This window comes from Candidozyma haemuli (genome assembly GCF_002926055.2).
Source record: "Candidozyma haemuli strain B11899 chromosome Unknown F_2014730914, whole genome shotgun sequence".
NCBI lineage: Eukaryota > Fungi > Ascomycota > Pichiomycetes > Serinales > Metschnikowiaceae > Candidozyma > Candidozyma haemuli.
In genome coordinates, this window is record NW_020289912.1 from 830,489 (window position 1) to 852,961 (window position 22,473).

At 46.7% G+C, this 22,473-nt stretch overlaps 9 protein-coding genes across 9 annotated transcripts; 5 read left to right on the forward strand and 4 right to left on the reverse strand. All coding sequences in view use genetic code 12, as the record gives it.

The window, feature by feature from the left end:
- Positions 1-439: 439 nt before the first annotated feature.
- Positions 440-1,321, forward strand: CXQ85_004040 (transcription elongation factor DST1; the record flags this gene model as incomplete). The annotated part of the gene is made up of 1 exon (XM_025487671.1): positions 440-1,321. The coding sequence occupies one exon, from the start codon at positions 440-442 to the stop codon at positions 1,319-1,321; it is 882 nt and encodes a 293-aa protein (XP_025344687.1).
- A 120-nt stretch (positions 1,322-1,441) lies between these two features.
- CYS4 (cystathionine beta-synthase) lies at positions 1,442-2,926 on the reverse strand (the record flags this gene model as incomplete). The annotated part of the gene is made up of 1 exon (XM_025487672.1): positions 1,442-2,926. The coding sequence occupies one exon, from the start codon at positions 2,924-2,926 to the stop codon at positions 1,442-1,444; it is 1,485 nt and encodes a 494-aa protein (XP_025344688.1).
- Positions 2,927-3,179: 253 nt separating this feature from the next.
- On the reverse strand, positions 3,180-5,159 carry PTR3 (Ptr3p; the record flags this gene model as incomplete). Its single annotated transcript, XM_025487673.1, has 1 exon — positions 3,180-5,159. One exon carries the CDS (start codon positions 5,157-5,159, stop codon positions 3,180-3,182), a length of 1,980 nt encoding a protein of 659 aa, XP_025344689.1.
- Positions 5,160-5,951: 792 nt separating this feature from the next.
- CXQ85_004043 (uncharacterized protein) lies at positions 5,952-6,989 on the reverse strand (the record flags this gene model as incomplete). Its single annotated transcript, XM_025487674.1, has 1 exon — positions 5,952-6,989. The coding sequence occupies one exon, from the start codon at positions 6,987-6,989 to the stop codon at positions 5,952-5,954; it is 1,038 nt and encodes a 345-aa protein (XP_025344690.1).
- Positions 6,990-8,927: 1,938 nt separating this feature from the next.
- On the forward strand, positions 8,928-10,406 carry CXQ85_004044 (uncharacterized protein; the record flags this gene model as incomplete). The annotated part of the gene is made up of 1 exon (XM_025487675.1): positions 8,928-10,406. The coding sequence occupies one exon, from the start codon at positions 8,928-8,930 to the stop codon at positions 10,404-10,406; it is 1,479 nt and encodes a 492-aa protein (XP_025344691.1).
- Positions 10,407-10,483: 77 nt separating this feature from the next.
- Positions 10,484-11,977, forward strand: EDC3 (Edc3p; the record flags this gene model as incomplete). The annotated part of the gene is made up of 1 exon (XM_025487676.1): positions 10,484-11,977. One exon carries the CDS (start codon positions 10,484-10,486, stop codon positions 11,975-11,977), a length of 1,494 nt encoding a protein of 497 aa, XP_025344692.1.
- Positions 11,978-12,163: 186 nt separating this feature from the next.
- CXQ85_004046 (nucleocytoplasmic transporter) lies at positions 12,164-17,373 on the forward strand (the record flags this gene model as incomplete). The annotated part of the gene is made up of 2 exons (XM_025487677.1): positions 12,164-16,175; positions 16,430-17,373. 2 exons carry the CDS (start codon positions 12,164-12,166, stop codon positions 17,371-17,373), a joined length of 4,956 nt encoding a protein of 1,651 aa, XP_025344693.1.
- A 135-nt stretch (positions 17,374-17,508) lies between these two features.
- CXQ85_004047 (uncharacterized protein) lies at positions 17,509-18,849 on the forward strand (the record flags this gene model as incomplete). The annotated part of the gene is made up of 1 exon (XM_025487678.1): positions 17,509-18,849. One exon carries the CDS (start codon positions 17,509-17,511, stop codon positions 18,847-18,849), a length of 1,341 nt encoding a protein of 446 aa, XP_025344694.1.
- A 176-nt stretch (positions 18,850-19,025) lies between these two features.
- VAC8 (protein anchor) lies at positions 19,026-20,702 on the reverse strand (the record flags this gene model as incomplete). The annotated part of the gene is made up of 1 exon (XM_025487679.1): positions 19,026-20,702. The coding sequence occupies one exon, from the start codon at positions 20,700-20,702 to the stop codon at positions 19,026-19,028; it is 1,677 nt and encodes a 558-aa protein (XP_025344695.1).
- Positions 20,703-22,473: the final 1,771 nt, after the last annotated feature.

Sequence of the window (22,473 nt, forward strand, 5' to 3'; positions counted from 1 at the left end):
TGTATTTTGCAGCCATGTCTTGTGACACAGCAATAAACAAGTACACAGGGAAATGTGCCAAATAAGCATCTTTTCATTTTCATTGTTAATAAGACTCCCTCTAAGAACCATAATAAATCTAACCTGCCACTATTTCAACCCCACTACTTCCCTTACGTCCTCATCGCTTCATCGTGTGCAGCATAAGCCATCTCACAAGACCAGCCACACCAGCCACACCACCACCTTCCATTGAGAAAGCGAATATACTATGAACCTAAAGCAGTCAACGAATCAACTTGCCCAACCCAAATCAAAAATTTAAATATTCGGAATTGCCGGGTATAACGGATATTGGGAGTAGGGAAGCCTTGGGGTGTACGGATGTGCAGCCAGATATGAAGCGCTCTTGAAAACTCAAGCCAGCTTTGAAACGAACTACAGCCCTCTCAAGCTTGCCATGGACGTGAAAGAGATCAAGTCGACTGTTTCCAACTTGGAGAAGTCCAGCGACGATGCCACGATATTGAAGCTTTTGAATATCCTCAACGACGGCATCCAGCCCACCGAAAAGCTCTTACGAGAGACCAAAGTCGGTGTAGCTGTGAACAAGTACAGATCCAATGGGAACGGCGAAATCAGCACGTTGGTGAAGAAGATGATCAAGAAATGGAAGGAGGTTGTTCAGAACGAAAAGAACGCCAAGAAGGCCCAGGCCAAGGACGTTTCTTCATCCAACAACTCTGGCTCAGCGACCCCAGCCAGACCAGCTGCTGGTTCGACTGGAGGCAAGTTCCACAACGGGCCCAGAAACCCCAAGACTGATGGCGTAGACACCACTATCTATGACGACTCTACACGTAACGCCTCTGTCAGCGCGTTGTACACGGCGTTGGCGATAGAAAGAGACGATGACTCCAAGACGATAGTCAATGTCGCCGTCAAGATAGAGAGCGAGGTGTTTGCTGAAGAGTACAGCAAGGTGAATGATGGGTACAGAAACAAGTTGCGGACGCTTACGATGAACTTGCGGAACAAGAAGAACCCAGACTTGCGGGCTAACTTGTTGACAGGATCGTTGAAACCAAACAAGTTCATCAAGATGTCCCCCAACGAAATGGCCCCAGAGGCCTTGAGACAGGAAATGGAGAAGTTACACAAGCAGAATCTCTTCGATGCCCAAGGAGCTACGGAAAAAAGAGCAGTTACAGATAGATTCACGTGTGGAAAGTGTAAGCACAAGAGGGTCAGTTACTACCAGATGCAAACTAGATCAGCCGATGAGCCTTTGACGACGTTTTGTACTTGTGAAAACTGTGGCAACCGCTGGAAGTTTTCTTAGATACGGTCAGAATGACGGACAGGGCTCAGGAGGATGTTCAGACAGGAGAGAAAGAGGAGATCGGTATAGTTCTTGGAATATCGCTGTGTATTATAATTTTAAAAAGTCGAAAGATTCTAATTAGTAGGAAGCGTTCTTGGCCAAGAAAGAAAGCAAATCGACCTTGGTGACGATCTGCACTGGCTTCAACTCGTCGTCTGTGATGATGGCATTAGAGTGAGTCTCGAAAAACTTGTTCAAGAGGGCCAAAGGAGTGTTCATAGTGATAGGCTCGTAAGACTTCTTGGTGAAGCCGGATTCCTTGCTGATGCTGAAAGACTTTTCGAAGTCAGCCAACTTTCTAAAGTCCAAAAAGATACCTCTAATGGAGTTGGTCATCTGGACCTTCTTGGTAGACAAGGACTTCAAGATCTTGGACAAGGTGACCAAACCGATCAACTTGCCGCTGGAGCTCAACACTGGCAACTGGTCGAAACCGTTAGACTTGAGCAACTCGAAGGTCTTGCCAACGGTGTCAGCCAAGGTGACAGTAACCACAGGTGGCTTACCAGCAACGAGATCAGCGATGGTCTTGTTGTGCAAGAAGTCGTCAGTCTTGTTGGCAGCGGTGTTAGTCTCATCCACTTCGAAACCGTTGATCTTCATCCATTCGTCATCAGCGAACTTGGACAAGTAGGATCTGATAGAGTCAGGGAAGACAACAACAACAGTGTCGTCCTCAGTCAAGTCCTTAGCAACCTCCAAAGCAGCCTGCAAAGCAGAACCGGAAGAGCCACCAACAAGGATACCCTCCTCTCTGATGATTCTTCTGGCCAACTTGAAAGACTCAGCATCGTCAGTCTTGATCCAGTGGTCCACACGCTTTCTGTTCAAAACGTCTGGAATAAAGTCGTAACCAATACCTTCCACAAGGTAACCGTCAGAGGTGGTGTTAAGAGACTCTGGCTGGGCCAAGATGGAACCCTTAGGGTCAGCAGCGATGATCCTAACATCAGGGTTCTTCTCCTTCAAGTACTGGGAAATACCAGAGATGGTACCACCAGTACCAGCACCAGCAACGAGGTGAGTGACCTTACCCTCGGTCTGCTCCCACACTTCGTAACCAGTACCGTAGTAGTGGGCTCTTGGGTTGGCCTCGTTACCGTATTGGTCCAAGATGACAGCGTTGGGAAGCTCTTTTTCTAACTTCTGAGCAACACCGATGTGAGACTCAGGAGAGTCCCAGGCAGCCTCAGTAGGAGTTCTAATAATCTCTGCACCCAATGCCTTCAAAACAGACACCTTCTCGTTGGACATCTTCTCAGGTAAAGTGATGATGGTTCTGTAGCCTCTAACAGCAGCCACAAGAGCCAAACCAATACCGGTGTTACCCGAAGTTGGCTCGATCAAAGTGTAGCCTGGCTTTATTCTACCCTGTTTTTCAGCCTCCAAAATCATGTTCTTGGCGATTCTGTCCTTGATGGAGCCACCCAGGTTGAACAACTCAACCTTGGCGTAAACCTTGGCTTTGATGCCGAAGGACTGAGGAATCTTGTTCAACTTGATCATGGGAGTGTTCCCGATGAACTCGAGAACGTCATCTGCAAGGGGAGGAAGAGGCAGCATAATGGTGGTGATGGTGAAATGAGTTCCGTTCGAAAAAACCTCGTAATGTGATGGGGACCAGTGATGGTCCTGCACCAAGTGAGACCAAACCTTTGGGAGCAAAAAACGAACGGAATCGGACATGCCTTGGTGGAATAGGGAGAGGTCTGGAGGTGAAAATTGAACTCCTTTTTCTTTGCTTTTCGATGAATATATCTTCCAAATTTGAGCTTCATTTTCGTCTTTTCTGGCTTTGCAGGACCCTGCGCCACAGTTAAACGCTCACGATCTTGCACTTAATAACCTCCGGGTCTTCTCCAGGAATGCCCTTGGTGAAATCAAAAACCTGGAAAAGACCTCTTCGGTCAACCACGTAAATTTTGCCTCCATCTGACGAATACAGCGCAGATGCTGCTTCGTTGGGCCGTACGGCGTTGGCTGCTTCTCCAAGTAAGACAATGATTTTTTTGGTCTGAGATCTTGTGCTTGTTCGTGCATTCGGAGTAGACACAAGGAAGATACGTCCTGATTTGTCCACAAACAAAATGCTGTCGCCACGAGGGGAGAATTGAACACGGTAGATGGAAGATCCGATTTCGGGGACTTTCAATATGATGTCGTAATCGGTGATTTGCATGCCTCTGTCGTCCTGGACTTCCTCTTCGTCTTCGTTTAAGAGGTCGGTAGAAATATTCAGGGTACTTCCACCTAAAGAATCCATAGAAGGTCCTTCAAGCTTGACAAGGAGGGAAGGCCGGTTGTTCCATGAGGATGTAGTTATGCCAATTGTGTTGGTTCCTGGAAGACCGAATTTTATATCTGTGATTCCCTCACTGTCCATGACCTGGTCGTCGAGATTGGTGTCGTAGCTTCTGTCTCCCGGCATTTCGTCTAGTTTTTGCCGGGAAGCGACTCGCATATCTGACCAGATAAGCATGGGTTTCTTGCAAATGCTTGTAGGCGTAGGCCTGAGACGGATGATGAAATACCGCATTTCGTAGACTGTAGAACATATTAGATGTGTTGAGGATGCGTTGAAGGAGATAACTTTAAGTGGGTCTCTGTAAGGAATGGTGATGGTGATTGGATGGACACTTTTTACCTTTTGCAGCGAAGGATCCATTTCTAGTTGGTGTAGGATAATAAATGGTTGTTGTTTTCCCGACATACGCTCACGAGCAGTGATTCCACACGCCACAAGGTTTTCCTTGGGCGCTACAGAGACACACCGGATTGGAAAGTTCGTCAAGTACGTGTACACTGGAGCACCAACATCGCCAAACGCTGGATCTGCGTTCAAAACACGCACAACACCTCTAGTTCCTGAAAGAATAAGGAACCGTCCAGACAAGCAGCATGAAAGATGTACCCACAGCTTTAGTTTTGAGCTCACGCTTTCATTAAGGTCGTTCGTAGCAGATTTCCCACCGAAATCGTTCTTCACGGTGATTTCACGTTCTGAAGGTAACCTGAACTCAGCAGACCGATACGAGTATTCGCCTGTTGACTTACCGCAAGCCAAAAGCGCCGGTTTTCCCTGGCTAGGCGTATACGTATACAACTCCCAGCGTTTATCTGTGATCAACACAAACGACGTATGCTCCTCTCCAGTGGCTTTATCGTACCAAGTATGCAACGAAGAACCATTATACCGAGACAGCTTGATCGACAGGCGAAGCGACAATTTCCGAAACCTATTAGTAGACGCCTGGAACGTGGTAAGCTTGCGGTGGAATGGAAAGCACCGACTGAAGTTATACTCCTCCTGTTCGTTCAACCCAAGAAGCATATTCTTCTCCAACTCCTGTTCCTCCACTGCCTGGGCCACAGGTGGACCCATCTGGCCAAGACTAGGCGTTTTCGTCACCTCAGGCGAACTCGAAGCCTCCTTCTCCCTGGTCTTCTCCTCGTTCTCTTCCCTCGCTAGCTTACAGAAGAGCCCCAGCAAGTCCAACTCGGCCTGCCCTCCGTGGGTCAGTTCCACAGACGGTTTCCGTAAACTGTGTCTCAGCGACGACGTCCTCCTCAGCTTCGGGTCCAAAAGCTTATAGAGTTCCCGCAATGGCGCAATGGCCTTGAGTATTTCACCTTCAGTTCCACACACTGGGCACTGTTTGGTTCCACTGGAAAGAAACTGCATCTCTGAAACAAGACATCCACATGTGAGTACAGCAGCGTCGGCGACTATAGTGCCCGGGGGATCGGCTCCAGGAAGCCGTAGGAGGCTTTCTAGCTTGGAGTGTTTGACATCCATGGAATGTTATGTATGTGTAGTTGATAAGGTGCGATGCGAAATATGGGGAAGATAGAGGAGCCAGGAACAAGGAGTGGTGGTGAGGTGGGTGGTAATAAAGGGTTGGATGGTTGAAGGGTTTTGGTGGTTTTGGTGGTTCTATTTGTTTTTGGGTAGTTTAGCTTTAGGCTGGGGTGGTGGTGGTGGTGGTTAGTGATGGCTGGTACTGAGTGTTTCAGTAGAGTAGGTAATGACTACTGTGAGTGAAAAATTACATAAATTCAATATAAGGGGCCAAGGGCGTTGGATGTGTAATGAAGGGTTCCCTGGCTGATTCAAAGTAGTTTTAAAATAGTATATATCCATTCGTTTGACTGATCTATTGGTAGCATTGGCTATATCTGAATGGCTGCGAAATGAGTACTAGTAGAAGCTACAGTGGTCTAAGAAACCTCTTCATGAAATGTTATTGGCGTGTTTAAAGCTTTTCCTCCTTTAAAGAGACAAATAGTTCTCTTGTTGAGCTCCTGGTTGTTCCAAGAAATAGGGGCTATTGAAGTAAGTATGTATATGCTATGTCTCAGGTAGTCGTAGAAGTAGATGTCTTCATGATATACCCTATAGTACTTCCATAGACGTCGATAGGATTAAGTAACTTCTTCTTACTCTGTTGGTCTTTCTTCCACTACAAGCACCAGTGATTGGTTCCTTCATTCTCATTAATGCTGTACTTATCGTTACATTCTCGTCAGTGACACAGTGATAGTGATCGGAGAAGCGCCAGTCTCGTGCCCGCACGATCCGATCGCTTCATCACTGACGCTGTTCAAGGGCCTCTCGGTCATGCAAAACGTGCAGTTGGTTGCCTCTGCCAGACACTGGAGACATTCTGGCGGACCCCGTGGCCGAAACAGTCTTCTGCTTGGCCTTGACTTCTTCTTCAATCTCTTCGGGTTTCTCGGGAACGACGAATGCCGGTTGGGCATCATCGACAGCATCGGAAAAGTCACGCTCAGCATCCTCAAGACCATAGTCAAAGAAGGTATACAATGCACTGGTAACATACTTTGCCTTGCCAGTAAGCGAAGCCCACAAGCCAGGCAGGCTTTTGGAATCACCCTGAACTGGTTTCAATATAAGCGCCAGACGAGGGCTCAACCCGAGGTCTCCGAGCTTCGTAAGTTCCTGACCGACAGAAAACGTCACCCTAGGTACTCCAAGGTAGCAGAAGGCGTAGTGGTTCAAGGCCAAAGCGGATGTATGTGCAAACGAAGGCAAGGCGTCGTCTCTCTCCGGCGAAAGAACCAACCCTCTTTCTCTTTCGATCCATCTCTTGACGTCACGAAGCGTTTGCGACGAACTAAACGTGCCCTGAACGGTCTCGCCATCCAAAAGACGAATGGAAAGCTTACACTGAGTGTCTGAAACCGGCGACTTTTGTCTTTTTGGCGGTTTTACAGCATTCTTCTCCATGGAATACCTCCTCTGCGATACTCTCTCCTTCTTATCGGCCTCGATCTGTGCTCGTATTCTGGAAAGGTCCTCTTCTCTTTCTGAAAGTCTTTTCAGCAGCCTAGCCTCCCTGCTGTGCTTCTCTGGGAGTTGTGGAACGTAGTTTCGAAGGAACTCTTCAAATTCCTCCCGTGAGCCATCCACAAACGTACCCTTGATCTCTCCCGAGTCATAAATAGTAAACAGCGGACGCTGAACCTCCTGAAGCTCTTCCACGACCACCTCGTGCTGTGTCACACACACAAAGTTCTGTTTCAACGCTTTAGCAATGTCGTACGTCTCGTTCAGGTCAATATACCGCTTCACCATGTCGTCCCCATCGGAAAGGTGAACGAACATTGGCTGGCGCAAAAGGGCCGAAGCCCTCGAGGCGGCGTCCCAAGACGGCGAAAAAAGGGATTTCATAGTGCCTAAAAAGGTGTGTAGTAGTAGTTGTTGTGGTTTTCCAACAAAGAAAAGATGGTTATAAATGGATGACTTCACCAGACAGGAAGTGCGCCAGGCTATGTAGGAGGGTTGCTCGTTGCTATGGCAGCGTGAATTGGGAGAAGGAGAGGTGGTAGAGAAACGGGAAGAAGTGTTTTGGAACCAGGAGATTAAGCAGAGTGTGTTGGTCTTTTTTTGGCCGTTTTTGGGCATTTTCTGGTAAAATGGTGGTACCCTTATCGAGGCTGGGGCAGTGCTTCAATGTCTAGAGATCTGGAAATAAAGTGGGGACACTATACACGAAGAAGGCTCACGAGATACGAAGAGGTCCAGTGGAATCCACTGGAATCACCAAATCCCCAAAAATAACCAAACCTGTCATCTACGTCTTTCAATACCACCAGATCTGAGCGTGTTTTTGTGATTTGGGCCCTGGAGTGCGTGCTCGGCTCCGGATAGAACCCGAATTGCAGCCGATTCCAGGAAATGTAAGAAATCCCCATATAAACAAAAAACTCAACATGTTGGGGAATTTAGTACTTGGGCTTCGCCCTTTCTGGAAATTTCCCCCTCCACTTGTTTTTGGCTGCAAAATACTTGCGTCCATTGATCAACTCGGCTTGTATGGTTGCCCGTAATTGCCTGTCAAAATGCGCCTCTAAGCAATTTAGCAGATAGGACAGGAGGAAGACGAGGGTGGGGATTTGGACGGTTCCAGGCGAAGCAGGCGAAGGAGGGGGCGGTTTTGGGTTGATTTGGGCCAATGGGAGGCAGGGGAATGGGAATGGTTGGATTTGGGTTTGTTTTGATTGGTTGGGCCTGGAAGGGTGGGGAGGAGGAGAAATGGTGGAGGAAGTGAGAGGAGGCTGGAGGGTGAGAGTGGGAAGAAGATCGTTGGTAGTAGTTGGGAAAGAGAGCTTAAGGGCATCGAGTGGAAATGGTATAAGGTGTTTTAGTAAAGAGTATATTACGGTTGGAAGGTGATTAATATGGTATTGACAGACCTAGGATGTCTACTGCTGGTGGTAGTTGGAGGTGCGCATGGAAGTGGCAGTACTGGAGTAAGCTGTGGCAGTTGTGGCTCAGCAAGTGGGTTTGGGAGATTTTGTGGATTTGGTTTTGGAGTGGTATGAATTGATGGTTTACTCTTTTATGGTTGGTTTTGGGTGCTTTCAGTGCAATGAGTAGGTAATGGTGGTGAGTTAGGCTGGACGTGTAGCCCCAAGTACTGAGTCTCTAAGGGTCCAGTTATTTCATTAGTATTTGACAGAAGAAAGTTAAAAGCTAGTTCAGTCGCTTTCCTTGACTCTACTAATCTTACTCTATCTCTTTTTGGCAATCTTTTTGGAGTACTACCTACATTTGCTGTATTCATTTGACAATCTCTTGCTCACTTAGTATGGAGCAGTGAGAGTACAGAAAGGGTACCACAAATCGCCAGTACTTGCATCTTCTGTAAACTTAAGTTCTCTCTAAACTTCCCAGTATTAGCTATATTCGATTATCTTCGTTCTTAGAGCCTTATTATCCTTCTTCCCTGCCTTCTGTGCCTCCTTACCCACCCATGGCTTCTCCATACTAGTAATCCACTTTTCGCAGCCATTTCCCAGACCCCATATAACCACCAATACCAACCAAACCCAATGACAATAACGAAAAAGACTAAAAAAGTAACTCAAACCACCTTCAAAACATCCATCTTTCAAATCTCTTTCTTTCCTCTCTCTCTCTCTCTCTTCCTCCTTTACCACTTCACTCACTCCACTCGTCCTGGCATCCGTCCCCAGTGTTTACCTTCTCAGTGCAGGCCCAATGTTTACATCCATCTTTCACCAACTACATCTTCCCACTATGAACGAAAGCAACAACGTCAAGGTCATTGTGAGGCTTCGCCCGCCGCTTCCTCGGGAAGAGGGGCTGGACGAGTGTTTGGTGGAAATGCCAGCCGGTGAAAAGGGCTCTACTATACTTAAAACCTCAGAAACAGCCTCCAAGAAGTATATCTTCGACGAATGTGTATATTCGTATAGTACGGCCGAGGAGCATTATATGGATAATGCTGACTTTTATAGGGCTTCGGGGCCTCAGCTTATTGAACATTTTTTTCAGGGCTATAACGTTTGTCTTCTTGCTTATGGTCAGACTGGCTCGGGAAAGACATACACTATGATGGGCCACCAGAAGAGCCCTGGGTTGATTCCACTTATGGTTAGAGACATTCTCCGGCACAAGGAGGACCTTGTTCAGAATAGAATCAACTGTGAGCTTTGTCTTTCGTATGTGGAGATATACAATGAGAAAGTGAAGGATTTGCTTAATGGTTCGAAGCAGTGCAGGGTCAGAGAACACCCTACGATGGGATCGTATGTGGAAGGCCTTGCTGAGGTTACTGTGGGACTGTACGAGCAGTTTATGGCGCTTTTGGATAAGGGAAATGGGAACAGAACAGTGGCTTCTACGCAGATGAACGTTTCGAGTTCCAGATCCCATGCTGTTATCACGCTTTCTTTGAAACAGACAAAGTATACTTCTGAAGACGCTCTTGACGTTGGCGAGCCGGATGAAGAGGTGCTTTCGAGTATTCGTTTGGTCGATTTAGCTGGTTCCGAACGTCTCCACAAGACAGGGCTGTTCGGACAAGCAGACCGAATGAAAGAAGGTACTCAAATCAACAAATCGCTTACGGTCTTGGGACGCTGTATCAATATATTGGCACAGAATAACCCTAACAAGCCATCGGTTGTGCCGTATAGAGACTCAATTCTCACCTACTTGCTTAGGGAGAACCTAGCTGGAAACTCCAAGACCGCCATGATCTTCTGTGTTTCCCCATTCGACTACGAAGAAACGCAACAGACACTCAATTACGCCAACCAGGTCAAGAACATCAAGACAAGAGCAAAGGCCAACACTTCCAGTATTGCTTCGGCGCCAATTGAATGGGAGAAGTTCAAGGAAATGGATAAGCTGGTGGTAGAGACACTTAAAGACCGTATTCGGGATCTTACTGAACAACTTGATGAGGCCAGAAGTGATACGCCAGTCGAGACAGCTTCACTTATAAAGTACCTCGACCGTGAAGCCCAAAAACAGAACTTCGAGGTCAAATACCTCAAGTCTATACTTCTGCTGCAAAATAGGCAGGTTGAGGAGCTCAAGGCTCAAAACACTTACCTTCACAAAGAGCTCCTTGGATCTGGCCAAGCTGAATCTCAAAGAAGAAAGAACCTTCTTAAACAGCAAATGGACCCATTTATCAAAACCTGTGCCTTGGAAAACACCCGTGTCAAGGAGATTCTTTCTCTCTTTGATCCAGAGAAGGTCCTCTAGATCACACCCGTACCTCCGCGCTCGGTAAGTATAAGCAGCGACAAAACAGGTATTTGAAAAAGATCACCGCAACAACCATGACTGAGTTTCTCAATTACGAGGTCACGCTTCAGTTCAAAGATGGTACCGATACGAAGGGTGTTATTTCCCATGTTGACGGCTCGCTGATTACGCTTGGAAACAAGAACTACCCCAATGTTCAAATCAAGGATTTGAAGGTGAACCAGTTACCGGCCGACTTTGCTAAAGAGCAGAAGAAGAAGAAAAAGAAGCCATTGGAGCAAATCGATGATGCCATTGTTTCTGCTTCCAAGAGCACGACTAGAAGTGGCACGCCAAAACCACGGGATGGGGTGCAACCTGAATGGCCGTCCAACGTTCAAGATATCAAAAGCTCTGAGGACTTTGATTTTGCTGCTAACTTGGCTATGTTTGATAAAGCTTCTATTTTTGCTGACTTCCAGAAAAACGACAAGGTCAGTCTGCAAGACAGACTTGTGGGTCACAACAAGAAGGAGAATGTTCAGAAACCAAAGAAGCAACCTCTGCAGAATGATAAATTCGATAATGATGAAATGGTGATCCCAGCTGGTAAACAGGATAACTGGAATAATCTCGGATCTTCCACCAAGAGACTCGCTCTGCCCTTGGAAGGATCGAGAGCAAACAGCATTCCATCTCTTTTGGCAAGAGACCTGTTTACCGCTAAACCACACAAGTTTATCTTCTCGGACAACTCAACCGTTCCCACAGCATCACCAGTTCAGTTACTAGAGATAGAAAGAATCGCTGGTACCACTTTCGCTTACGACCAAAAGTCCATGATTGAAGCTACTGCCATCAACTTATACAACTTGGTGGTCAAGGAGATTCTTGGAGGCGCTGTCCGTCTCAGTAACAGAAAGAACCACAATTTGCCACCCTTGGTGTTGTTATTGATTGGCAATGGCAGATCAAGCAGCCGAGCTTTCGCTCTTGGGCGTCATTTGGCGAACCACGGTGTTCGTGTTTTAGCATATGTGATCAACGACGCTGACTTGGACGATGAAACCCGTCGTGAGTCTGAAGTGTTTGAGAAGTTCGGCGGTAAGTGCATTTCAGCTGAATTCCCTGTCTTGTTGGACATTTTGAATAACCAACTTGAAACGCCAGTGGAATTGATCATCGACGCCTTACAAGGTTTCGAAGGCCATTTACTCGACATGTTCTATTCAGAAGATAACCTCACAACGCTCAAGGAGCTTTCTCGCTGGGCAAACGAGCCAAAACAGAGATCTAGAGTGTTATCGCTAGATATTCCTTCGGGCATTGATGGTGGATCTGGTACAGTGCTGGACCCTGAACTTCTCTTCCAGAGTCGCTACGTTGTTTCCCTAGGACTACCCATCAGTGGCTTATTGCATGCTTACAACAACAGACTGATTGGTGTGGGCCACGACGAAGTGTCTCACTACGTTGTTGACGCTGGCATTCCTAATGCCTTGTACAATGTCAGAGCAAGTGTGAGAAAGTTCGACAAATTCTGGTACTGCGCCGAGCTGTATGTCCGTCTTGGAGTTGCTGAGCAGTGATATCAAAAGAAAACAAAAAAAACCTAATCAGGCTACCCGAGCCTAGTGTATATTAATCAACCTTTAACGACTCCCACCAGTAGCTTATAGTTGAAAATCCTGCATGCGCGAGTCCCACTACCTACTAAATTTTTCGTGTTGTGCTTCCTCACATTCTCATTAATCCACCTAAAAGCACCCCTTATAATGAATTTCGGTGGCTCTAGTTGGGGCAGTTCGACTGGGTTCGGCGCTAATGCCAATTCCAGCGGCCCAACCGCCACTTCTGCGCCTCTTGGCGGTGGTTTATTCGGCAATTCCTCCACGCAAAACAACAATCCAAACAACACCTCCAGCACTCAACCAGGACAGCAGGGTCTTGGCAGCAGTCTCTTTGGAAACAGTCAGGAAGGTTCAAACAAGAGAGCCAGTACGGGTCTTTTTGGTTCAAGCACCAGTAACCAACCATCTGGTGGTCTTTTTGGCAACTCATCTACATCTTCTCAGGCACCAGGTGGAGGCCTTTTTGGGAACTCAGCTAATAAGACTGGCGGTGGACTTTTTGGAAACTCTTCTACGCTGACCAATACGGCGGCTCCATCTGCTCCTGGACTTTTCAATAAACCTGCAACTGGTGGTGCTCCTAGTGGGGGTCTCTTTGGCAACTCTTCTAGTATCAATTCCAGCTCTGGAGGTTTATTCGGTGGATCCAGTAATACTGCTGGTTCGGGAGGTTTGTTTGGAAATTCAGCTCAGAAACCAGCTACTGGTGGTCTTTTTGGAGGTTCTAATACCTCTGGAGGCGGCATGTTCAGCAATCCAGCAACTTCAGGTGGTCTTTTTGGAAACTCCTCTTCCACACAACAACAGCAACAGCAACCACAACAGGCTTCAATTAACAGTGCCGATCCTTATAACTCAGGCCAGATCTTGTCCACTATCCAGAATTCAACAAATACAATGCCTGCTTCGCTTACGGGATCGCTTTTCGCCAATTCTTCCATTCGCCTGCCTTCCATTACAGAACCTTCGAAGCAACCACAGCGAAAATCGTCTTTGCTAGGTAGATTGGCTCAGACGTTCAATATTTTCCGTTACAATACCGACATGTCAAGCTCGAACTCTGGCGTTGGGAAATTGAAAGGTCTTTTCACTCAGCTGAATTACATTCGTGAAGGACCTCATCAGAATCGTCTGAATTTGGGTGTTAAGAAACCGCAAAAGAGATTCTCTCGTTTACCTATAGAAAATAAGTCAGTGGGAGAAGTCAAGCGTCTTGTCATTCAATCAAGGCCCAGCAAATTCCACCAAATTAACGCCGACAAAGTCTTTAGCGCAAAGAAGCGTCGTGTTTTGGTGCTGTCTCTTGACAACCATCTCATCGGTAATGATTATGAAGAATTTGATGTCGATAATGAAAACGTACAGCTGAAGGATGAGTCTTTCAGAAAGGAAAAGACTCCACAGCAAAAGGAAGAACCCAAGCAAGAAGAGCAAACTGATACCAACGGATACTGGTGTTCGCCATCAATAGAAGCATTAGAACAGATGAGCCCTGAACAATTGTCTTCCGTGGATGGCTTCATAGTCGGCAGAAAGTCGAAGGGTCAGATTGCATACGTTTTCCCTGTCGATCTCACGACTATTTTCGATAGATGCAGACAGAATGACGTTCCTTTTTCATCTGTTCTTTTTGACGATATCATCAAAATCGAAGACGGCTTTGTGAAGGTATACTTTGACTACGAAGCTGCTAAACCACCCATCAGTCGTGAACTTAACGTCCCTGCTATCATTACATTGAAGTCAGAGCCTAAGAAGAGATCCCTTGATGAGCATATTAAGAGACTTAAAAATGTCGTGGGTGCAGAGTTTGTCACGTATGACCCTATTGAATATTACTGGACTTTCAAGGTTAAGCATTTCAGTGTCTGGGGTTTGATTGATGACAGTGAGGATGAGGCTGACGAAACCGAGGACCGTAAGCGTATACGTGCGGTCAAGAAGAAACAAGATGAACAGGAGGAAGAGTCTTCTAGGTTATACTCAAGAATCTACGAAGATCCAGCATATCAACAAGAGCTCAAGCGCCAGAAGGTTATCAGACAAAGTGAAGGCGTTCCAGGAGCTTGGGATTACGGCAGTATAGCAAAGCATGACACTTCTCTTGCAATGAAGCAACAGGCAGTTGAGGATGAAATTACGCGGCAAGTGAAGTCTTATAAAGAAGACAAATCTGCTAATGCTTTGGCTGCCAACGTCAGTGATATCACTGTCCAGTCAAGTTCCGAAGAAGACGAAGAAGATGATATTCTGGTCGATGTTCCTGCTGCATATGGCGACGACAACAAGTTTGACTACCTTAAACAGATTGTTAGTGTGTTGCCTCCTTACACTGACATGAGGAGTCTTGTGGATGAGAAAGCTTACGAGCCTGTGCTAGACAGTGAGAATGCCTTCCTCAACTTGAACAAACCAACTAATTTGCCAACATCTGAAGACTGGCTTGTTCAACTTGAGATGTCTAATGATCTCAATTCTGCATTGACACCTTATATTGCTGTTCCACGTAAATCTGGACTGGCTCTTCGAAATGTGAACGACATTCTATTCTCAGATTTCAACAAGAGCTCGGTTGGCATTGATCAAGTGTCTACACCTATCAAGGATAAAGCACCTTTGGCTGTTTTTGAGAAAGAACCAAAGCTCAATAGCAGGATTGTCACCAGTATTGTTCAGACTCTTCTACTTAATTCGCCTGTGTCGAGCAGGTCAAACAACCTTCCGTTGATCAAGGTGCCAGCCAGCATCACTTTTGCTGAATTGGCCGCTATCGATCAAGATAACTCGGAGGTGTTGAAGCTTGCATCTATTTTGTTTGATCCTTTCCATGTGAAGAACTCGCCAAAATACAAAGACGTCGATGAAACCGACAACAAGCTTGTCAACCGTCTACAGCAAATTGAACAAAGGACGGCCCTTTCTGGATGGCTCCAGCGTCACAATAAAGATAAGCTTCAGCTTTCGGGTGACACCTTGCATAACGTTTTCATCAAAGTCGTTAATGGTCAGTTGAAGGAGGCTATCGAGCTTGCAATTTCTTCAAGGAATGTGCACCTTTCAGTCTTGTTGACTCTTCTTGATTCTAATGATAAAGCAGCTAAAGAAATTGCCAGATCCCAACTTGAAGACTGGCCCACGGAAGATAACCTTGTTCCAGCGCCTATTTTGAACATTTACCACATCTTGAGTGGAGATTTTAGTGCTTTGGATTCTATTGTTTCTCCAATCGTGAAGTTTGCTGTGCTTGTCAACTATGGAAGTTCTACCACCACAGTCCAAGAATTATTGGATAACGTTGACTTTGCCAACGACGACAGTGAAGTAGCAAGTCTCCTTGAGTTCTACAAAGAATATCAAAAGAACGGCAAAGAAGCAGCTAGCCGTCAACTTCAAGGCTCTGAAACCAAGGTTTCACTCAAGTGGACCCTTTCACAACTCTTAGATCTCGATAGAACGTCAAATGACTTCTTCTGCGAGAAGTTCGGTTCAGGATTGGAAGCTTATGGTCTTTGGAAAGAAGCTCTTTTTATCTACGCCATGATCACCAACGACACCAAGGCCCTGGAGAAGCTCAGGCATGTTGTGATGAGCAACGTGACACACATCAAGGGTGATACTGTTGATGAAGAAGACTACTTGGCCAATGTGCTCAAGATCCCAAGAAGCTTGATCTACGAGGCAGTTGCTGAGGAAAAGAACCGTGAGAAAGACTTCTGGGCCAAGGGCGATGCCTTGGTCACTGCCGAATTATGGGACAGGGTTCACGAGAACATTGTGGCCGAACTAGGCCCTACTACTGTGATCCAAGGCGATTACAGTGCCTGGAGTCGTCTTATTGCCATGATCGATCGATTCCCAGATAATGGCCGTATTATCCCATCGTGGAACCAAGGTGGTGGTCTCTTCTCAACCTACTTCGAGACCTTGCAAGCGTTTGAGAAGTTTGAAGAGGTTTCCCCAGAGAAAATAACTTTCTTACTTGAAAACCTTGCTCAGTTTGACACTGAAGGCCGTTTCAAGTCTCGTGCAGCCGTGAACATCATGCTTAAGACTGTTGGTGACGCTGCGTTGGACAGAAAGGAGCCTTTTAATGCCTTAAAGGAGAAGTTGCAGGCGATCGACATGGGCGAAAACGAAAAGGTTTACTTTGACAGCCGTTTTGCAGCCACTCAGTAGAAGTGGGAGAAAGAGCCCGCATCATCGGTGTGCACACCCGTACACCACCAGCATGTATACTAATTAGTAAGATCATCTTATCTTTTGCAACTACATATCTAAAGCTTCCCTAGCCATAGATCTTTTCCTTTCTTTCTACTCCAAAAATTACTACCCTTACACAGCACATGGCGCCATCGGCAGAAGTGGCCCTGGCAAAAGTCCTGGCCTCCGCCATACCCTTAAAAGCCCCAGAACCAGAACACTGTCCTGGCCCAGAATCTGAAAATGCTGGCCAAGGCGATGCCTGTAAAGGCTGTCCAAACCAAAACATATGTGAATCGCTTCCTAAAGGTCCAGACCCAGATATTCCAGCCATCACACAACGACTTCTGAACATTCAACACAAGATCTTAGTGCTTTCCGGTAAAGGAGGTGTAGGTAAATCAACCTTCTCATCGATGCTAGCGTGGGCTCTAGCAGCAGACGAAGAGCTCGAAGTTGGAGCTATGGATCTAGATATTTGTGGGCCTTCGCTTCCTCGGATGCTTGGCGCCGAAGGTGAAAGCATCCACCAGTCCAACTCAGGCTGGTCACCTGTTTATGTAGCAGACAACCTTGGGCTCATGTCGATCTCGTTCATGCTTCCCGACCCCGACCTGGCGATCATCTGGCGAGGCAACAAGAAAAACGGGCTCATTAAGCAGTTCCTTAAAGACGTCAACTGGGGAGACCATTTAGACTATTTGATTGTGGACACACCTCCTGGCACCAGTGACGAGCATTTGTCTGTCACGACATACATGAAGGATGCTGGTATAGACGGTGCTCTCCTCGTCACTACCCCACAGGAAGTGGCCCTTTTAGATGTCAGAAAAGAGATTGATTTCTGTCGCAAGGCCAATATCAAGATCTTGGGCCTCGTGGAAAACATGTCGGGCTTCGTATGCCCTAGTTGCCACGGCGAGCTGAAAATTTTCAAACCCACAACGGGAGGGGGTGAGCAGCTCTGCAAGGATATGAACATTCCGTTCCTAGGCTCGGTGCCTCTAGACCCCCGTATTGGGCGGGCCTGCGATAACGGAGAAAGCTTTTTTGACGACTACGCGGATTCTCCTGCTTCTACTGCTATTTTAGACGTTGTTGAAAGACTCCAGGACCAGGTCGAAGTTAGCCTAGACAAACTAACCATTTCTTAGATCTCGTTTTGGTTGCAAATGTGGCTAATGCACACAGCATTGTCCTGCGCGAAAACGCCTTCGTCTAAAATGCTTGATCCTGCTAGGGGTATATCTTCCTCAGAGAGCTCAACTTTCCGGCTGTCTTTTTCACCAATGGACGATTTAGTCAAGAGGGTGCCTCCTTTCAAAGAGCTGAGACTTCCGTCCTTGTTCTCAGATTTCACTGAGCTCCGGGAAATCAACCCTGAGGGCTTTGCGGCTAACGTCGATGCATGGGCAACTCTACTTCTAGAGGGTCTTCGGTCTCATTTTTTCAAATCTTCTGTGTCAATTGCTTCGGCTGGGCTCCCGCTGGAACTTTCGCTTCCCAGCCATGGCGAACCCAAAGCGTTGGCGCTTGTGTTGGAGGAGCTCATCAAATCCAAGAAGTACATTCCATTGTCTATCTACAAGGACACTTCGCCATACTCTGCCCGCAGATTAGCGGACTATATCTCACCAATGAAGTGGCTCCTGGCGACCTGGGCTCTGATGAAGCTTTCGTCGTTCAAAACCAGTTCCAAGACTGGACATCTTGTTCCTGAGAGCTACATTCACATAGATCATCTCGCGGCCGTGGGTGACAAGATCACAAAACTAGTGCTGCTGAGGCTAGACAAGGAAGGCGTTTATTCGAGCAGGTTACTCGACGACGAGATGTTTGCCGCTGTTGTGAGAGAAGTGCATGACCATATCAGTGATTCGGACATTGAGGTGCTTTACACTTATATCTCGCGGGACGCTGGCAAGATGACTCTTGTCAAGCAAAATAGCAAGTCAAATAAGATCTACATCAAGTTTGGCACCAGTGAGGCTGAGATCTCCGAAGATGATATCTCCATCATCAAGTTGAAGTCCAGCATTCAAAGCGTCGCTCTGCGAACCGCTTTGTTGGAACATCGTTTGGACGTGGAGATTCCTGAGCGTATCCAGCATCTTCTCAAGCTAAAGGACTCGTCTCGTCAAGAAAGACTCAAAAATGTACTCATCCAAAAAGCTCAGGTCAAGAAGTCTCTTCTGAAGTGTCACCTGGCCTCTACTCAACTTGCATCTGTAATGGAAGCGATTAATGATGCTCAAGGCAATGCTTCATTGTATGAGACTTTGCAGTCTACCAAATCAACACTTCTGTCTTTGAACGAGAAGGTATCTTTGGATGAGCTTGATGAGCTTCAGGTCGAACTCGATGAGGAGATCGCTGCTACCAACACAGTCTCTGACGCTTTGGTTGTTCTGAAGGATGGTGTTGATGAAGAAGAAATTGACGATGAATTGGAGAGATTGGAGAAGGAAGAGAAGGCCAAGCTGGGCCAGAAGAAGGAGCCTTCACAACAGTCAAATACCCCAGAAGAACTTCAGAAGAAGTTGGAGAACTTGAATATCAAGGATACATCACCACCCAAGCAACAAGAGAACAAAGAGGAGAAAGAGGCTCCTCAATTATTGCATAGCTAAGCATATAGCTTCAGTTCGAATTGTATTTCTGATGAGTTACGTCAAGGCACTTACTGTAGGTTTACACTGTAAAATGTTTCGTTTTTTCTTTTTTTCGTTTAAATTATACTTTACTATAGCCTGTGCACTGCTAGCGACGAGTGGCCATCTTCATTCCTCTCAATCTTCGCTCATACTCAACCCAAGATTTGCAAGATTTGCTGAGTCAAGTTATAGAGCTCAACCTTTGGATCATCAAATTCATTCAGTTCGGCATTGCTCAAAGCCGCGTTGTTTTGTTGTTGACTTTCACTCAAGTTCTTGATACCAAGGAGCACGGACTCATTCTCCTTGATCAATGCTTGAATCTCATCATTGTTGGACTCGAGAAGTTGCAAGATGGTCCACAAAGCAATGTGTTCAAAAGTGGCACTTCCGCTCTGCAAGAATCTCATCAAGAAACCGTAGATACCTTCATCAGGGCTATTCCAGTTATCGAGGATGTAATCCTTGTGCTCATTGGAAACACGAGAGCATAAGTTAGCCAAGGCAGCTGCTGAGTTACCACAAACCTCGCCGTTATCGCTGAAAGTCAAAGGAATCAAGACATCAATTATATGGCTTTCATAAAGCTTTGGCTTCAAGTCGTCGGCCAAAGCCAAGATTGCAAAACAAGCCGAGATCTCGGATTGCACGGACAATGGAACCTTCAAGACGAGTTCCTTACACTTCTCGACGGCACCAGCGTTCAACAACGCTAATCTGTTCCGCTCGCTGGAAGCAGCAAGATTCCTCAAGGTAGAGATGGCGTGGCACTGGATCTCTTCCAGCTCATTGTAGTCCAACAACGCGACTAATGGTTTCAAGAAGCCAGCTTCGATTATAAGAGCCTCGTTCAATGGATGAATGGAGATGTTGCGGATACATGCCACGGCGGCCAACACAAGAGGCTGGTGGTTGCATGTCAAGAGTTGAACCAAGTGAGGTAGACCGCCAGCTCTGACAATGTCAACCTGGTAGCCGGAATCGGACGCAAGGTTCCTAAGGGCAAGGGTAGCCTGGCATTGTACTCTAGGAGAAGGCGAGTCCATCAAGATCACCAATTGGCTGACAAGCTTAGGCTCCGTAGCGGCCAACTTCTTTCTGTTCAGCTCGTCAACAGCAATGTTCGACAAAGCGGTGGTACAGTAGTACTGGACATCAGCGTCGTCACTCGACAACAAGGACACTAGCACGGGCACGGCACCGGCATTGACCAACTCCAGCCTATTTTCAAACGAGTGTGTCATGTTGAGCAATGCACCGGTGGCATTCCTCTGAACACGGATATCCTTCAGCTTAGCAAGCTTCGTAAGCGGGATCAAGGCGCCCAGCTTGGCGATCTTCGACTTGTTATCATCCTGAGTAGCAAGATTAGTGATACAGCCCACAGCGTTGCATTGGACCTCGATGTTAGACGACATCATTTGCCTGATCAAAGGCTCAATGCCGCCCATCTCGGCAATCAAAGCCTTATTCTCATTGTTGACCGCCAAGTTGCCCAAGGCACCGCAGGCAGCTCGTTGCACCTCGGTGTCGTTGGATTGAAGGAGAATCAAGATAGGTTCAAGCACATCCCTGTTCACTTCACGTACATCCTTCTCGGTGATCTCGGCAAAGGCCAAGGCAGCGCTTCTTTGCAAGTCAATGTTCTCCGAATACACCAAGGTACTCAAGGAACGCAAAGGCCCATCACTAAAGAAGTCCACGTCAGACCGATTCTCCAAGTACTGGAGGAGAGCAGTTATGGCCTCCCTTTCGTTTTCAGCCAAAAGAAGCGGCGGGTACTTCCCGTCGCCACTCGAGGACGAAAAACAGCTGCAACATACGCCCATTGCGATAAAACGTGTGGTTGCTTGGATTTGGGGGGGAAAGTGGTGGGGTGGTAAAAAGGTGTTTGTAGAAGTTGAGGGAGGAGAAGGAAGAAAAAAAAAACTTGACTTTGGCTTTCAGAACGCGCCCTTTGTATGAGCGAGGGAGGAGTAGGAAGAAGAATGTCCTTTCAAAGAGTTACCTTACAATGATCTGGGGAGTGTATGCTTGGAAGGAGAGTTTGGTTTGTTTTCTGGAAACGTGTAAAAGCTTCGTTTTCGTTCCCTGGTTATGGCTTTGCTGGTGGTGGCTGGTCACGGTGCGCTGGGCCTTATCAGTGACAGGACTGTAAGGGTGTAGATAGGCGGAGGGTGGTGGAAGGGAAGGGAACAGGGGGAGAAGGGAATTGGAGAATTGGGGGATGGTATGGTAATATTGGGGCTTTGCTGATTGTTAAGCAGGCGTTTTGGATTTTTTGAAGGGGTATTTATGGCAGTGGTTATGGTGGTTTGTGAGTATGTCGTAAGGTTGCTTTCGCAGCCAAAAACCGTGAACATGTGTTGGGGTGGGGCCGGTGGGTGGACATGGTGGGAAGGGTTTGGTGGTGAAATTGGGAGGATAGATGTGTTTAGGAGGAATTGGAGGGTTGGTGGATTGAAGGGCGGATTTGGAGTGGATTGGAGTGGATGGGCGGTTGATGGTGGAGTAAGTGTAGTGGTGAGTTACCCTGATTAAGAAGACCAGGGAGGAGGTGCTTTCAATAAATTGGGCTTATAGGTGGGCTTGTGGAATGGAAATGGGTATTTAGAGTTCTATTAATGTCTTCCATTGCTTTTGGGTGTTCGATACGACGTCTCGGTGGATATGTGTTGTGAGAAGGTGTTCAGTGAGGACGTATCTCAGCAAAGGACACTTCAACCAGCCAGAAACCCTATCTTAGTGGCCTGGATTGTTTTCAATTCATGACTGGAAGAATCCTTGACCACTTAGAGGGCAATTGGAGGAGATCTGGGGAATATCGGGAATGACCGAGTAAGGACCAAGATTGGAGTTTGAAGCCACAAACGGTTCTAGGAGCCAGTGAAGCCGTCTAAAAGGTAAAAGAGACGCTATAAAACACACTGAAGTAATTTAAGAATTATTTAGACAACTATTGGGTCGTACAAAACTAAAAAACGTTATAACTCTTCCAAAATTTGAGATACGCAAATTTCCGCTCTACAGAAGGTAGATAAGCTTTCAATACACCTTTTGAAATAATTGAACCTTCAGATATAAGCCGTTTGACCAAACTGTGTTTCAGGTAGTTACCTTCCCCACCTTCCTTCAGAAACGGGCGTGTGGTCTAGTGGTATGATTCTCGCTTTGGGCGACGATCTGGTTCACCAGATTGACATACAAACATGCGAGAGGCCCTGGGTTCAATTCCCAGCTCGCCCCCTTCTTTTTTCTTTTTTATCCCTAACTATATAAATAGAATTTGAAAGAAGGGACATATAGTGCAATATTTCCTAAAATCATTGTTTTGGCTTAGCAGGTCATTGTTTAGTGAGTTGTTAGGTTCCTTCTGGCTGCGAATGTCAATGCCATAGACCTACTAACTGGGGAACAACCCTACCAGTAAAGACCATTCCAGGTAAATCACCAGTAGAAACCAGAAAAGCCTTTCCGGAAGATATCCTTCAAAGTGAAACCACATCGCTCGTATAGATGGTACGAGGGTACGAGGTGGGCTTTCCCTCAGGTAATGAGACGAGCAGCTCAAGGAGGCCATAGATAAGCTGCCAGGTCTCA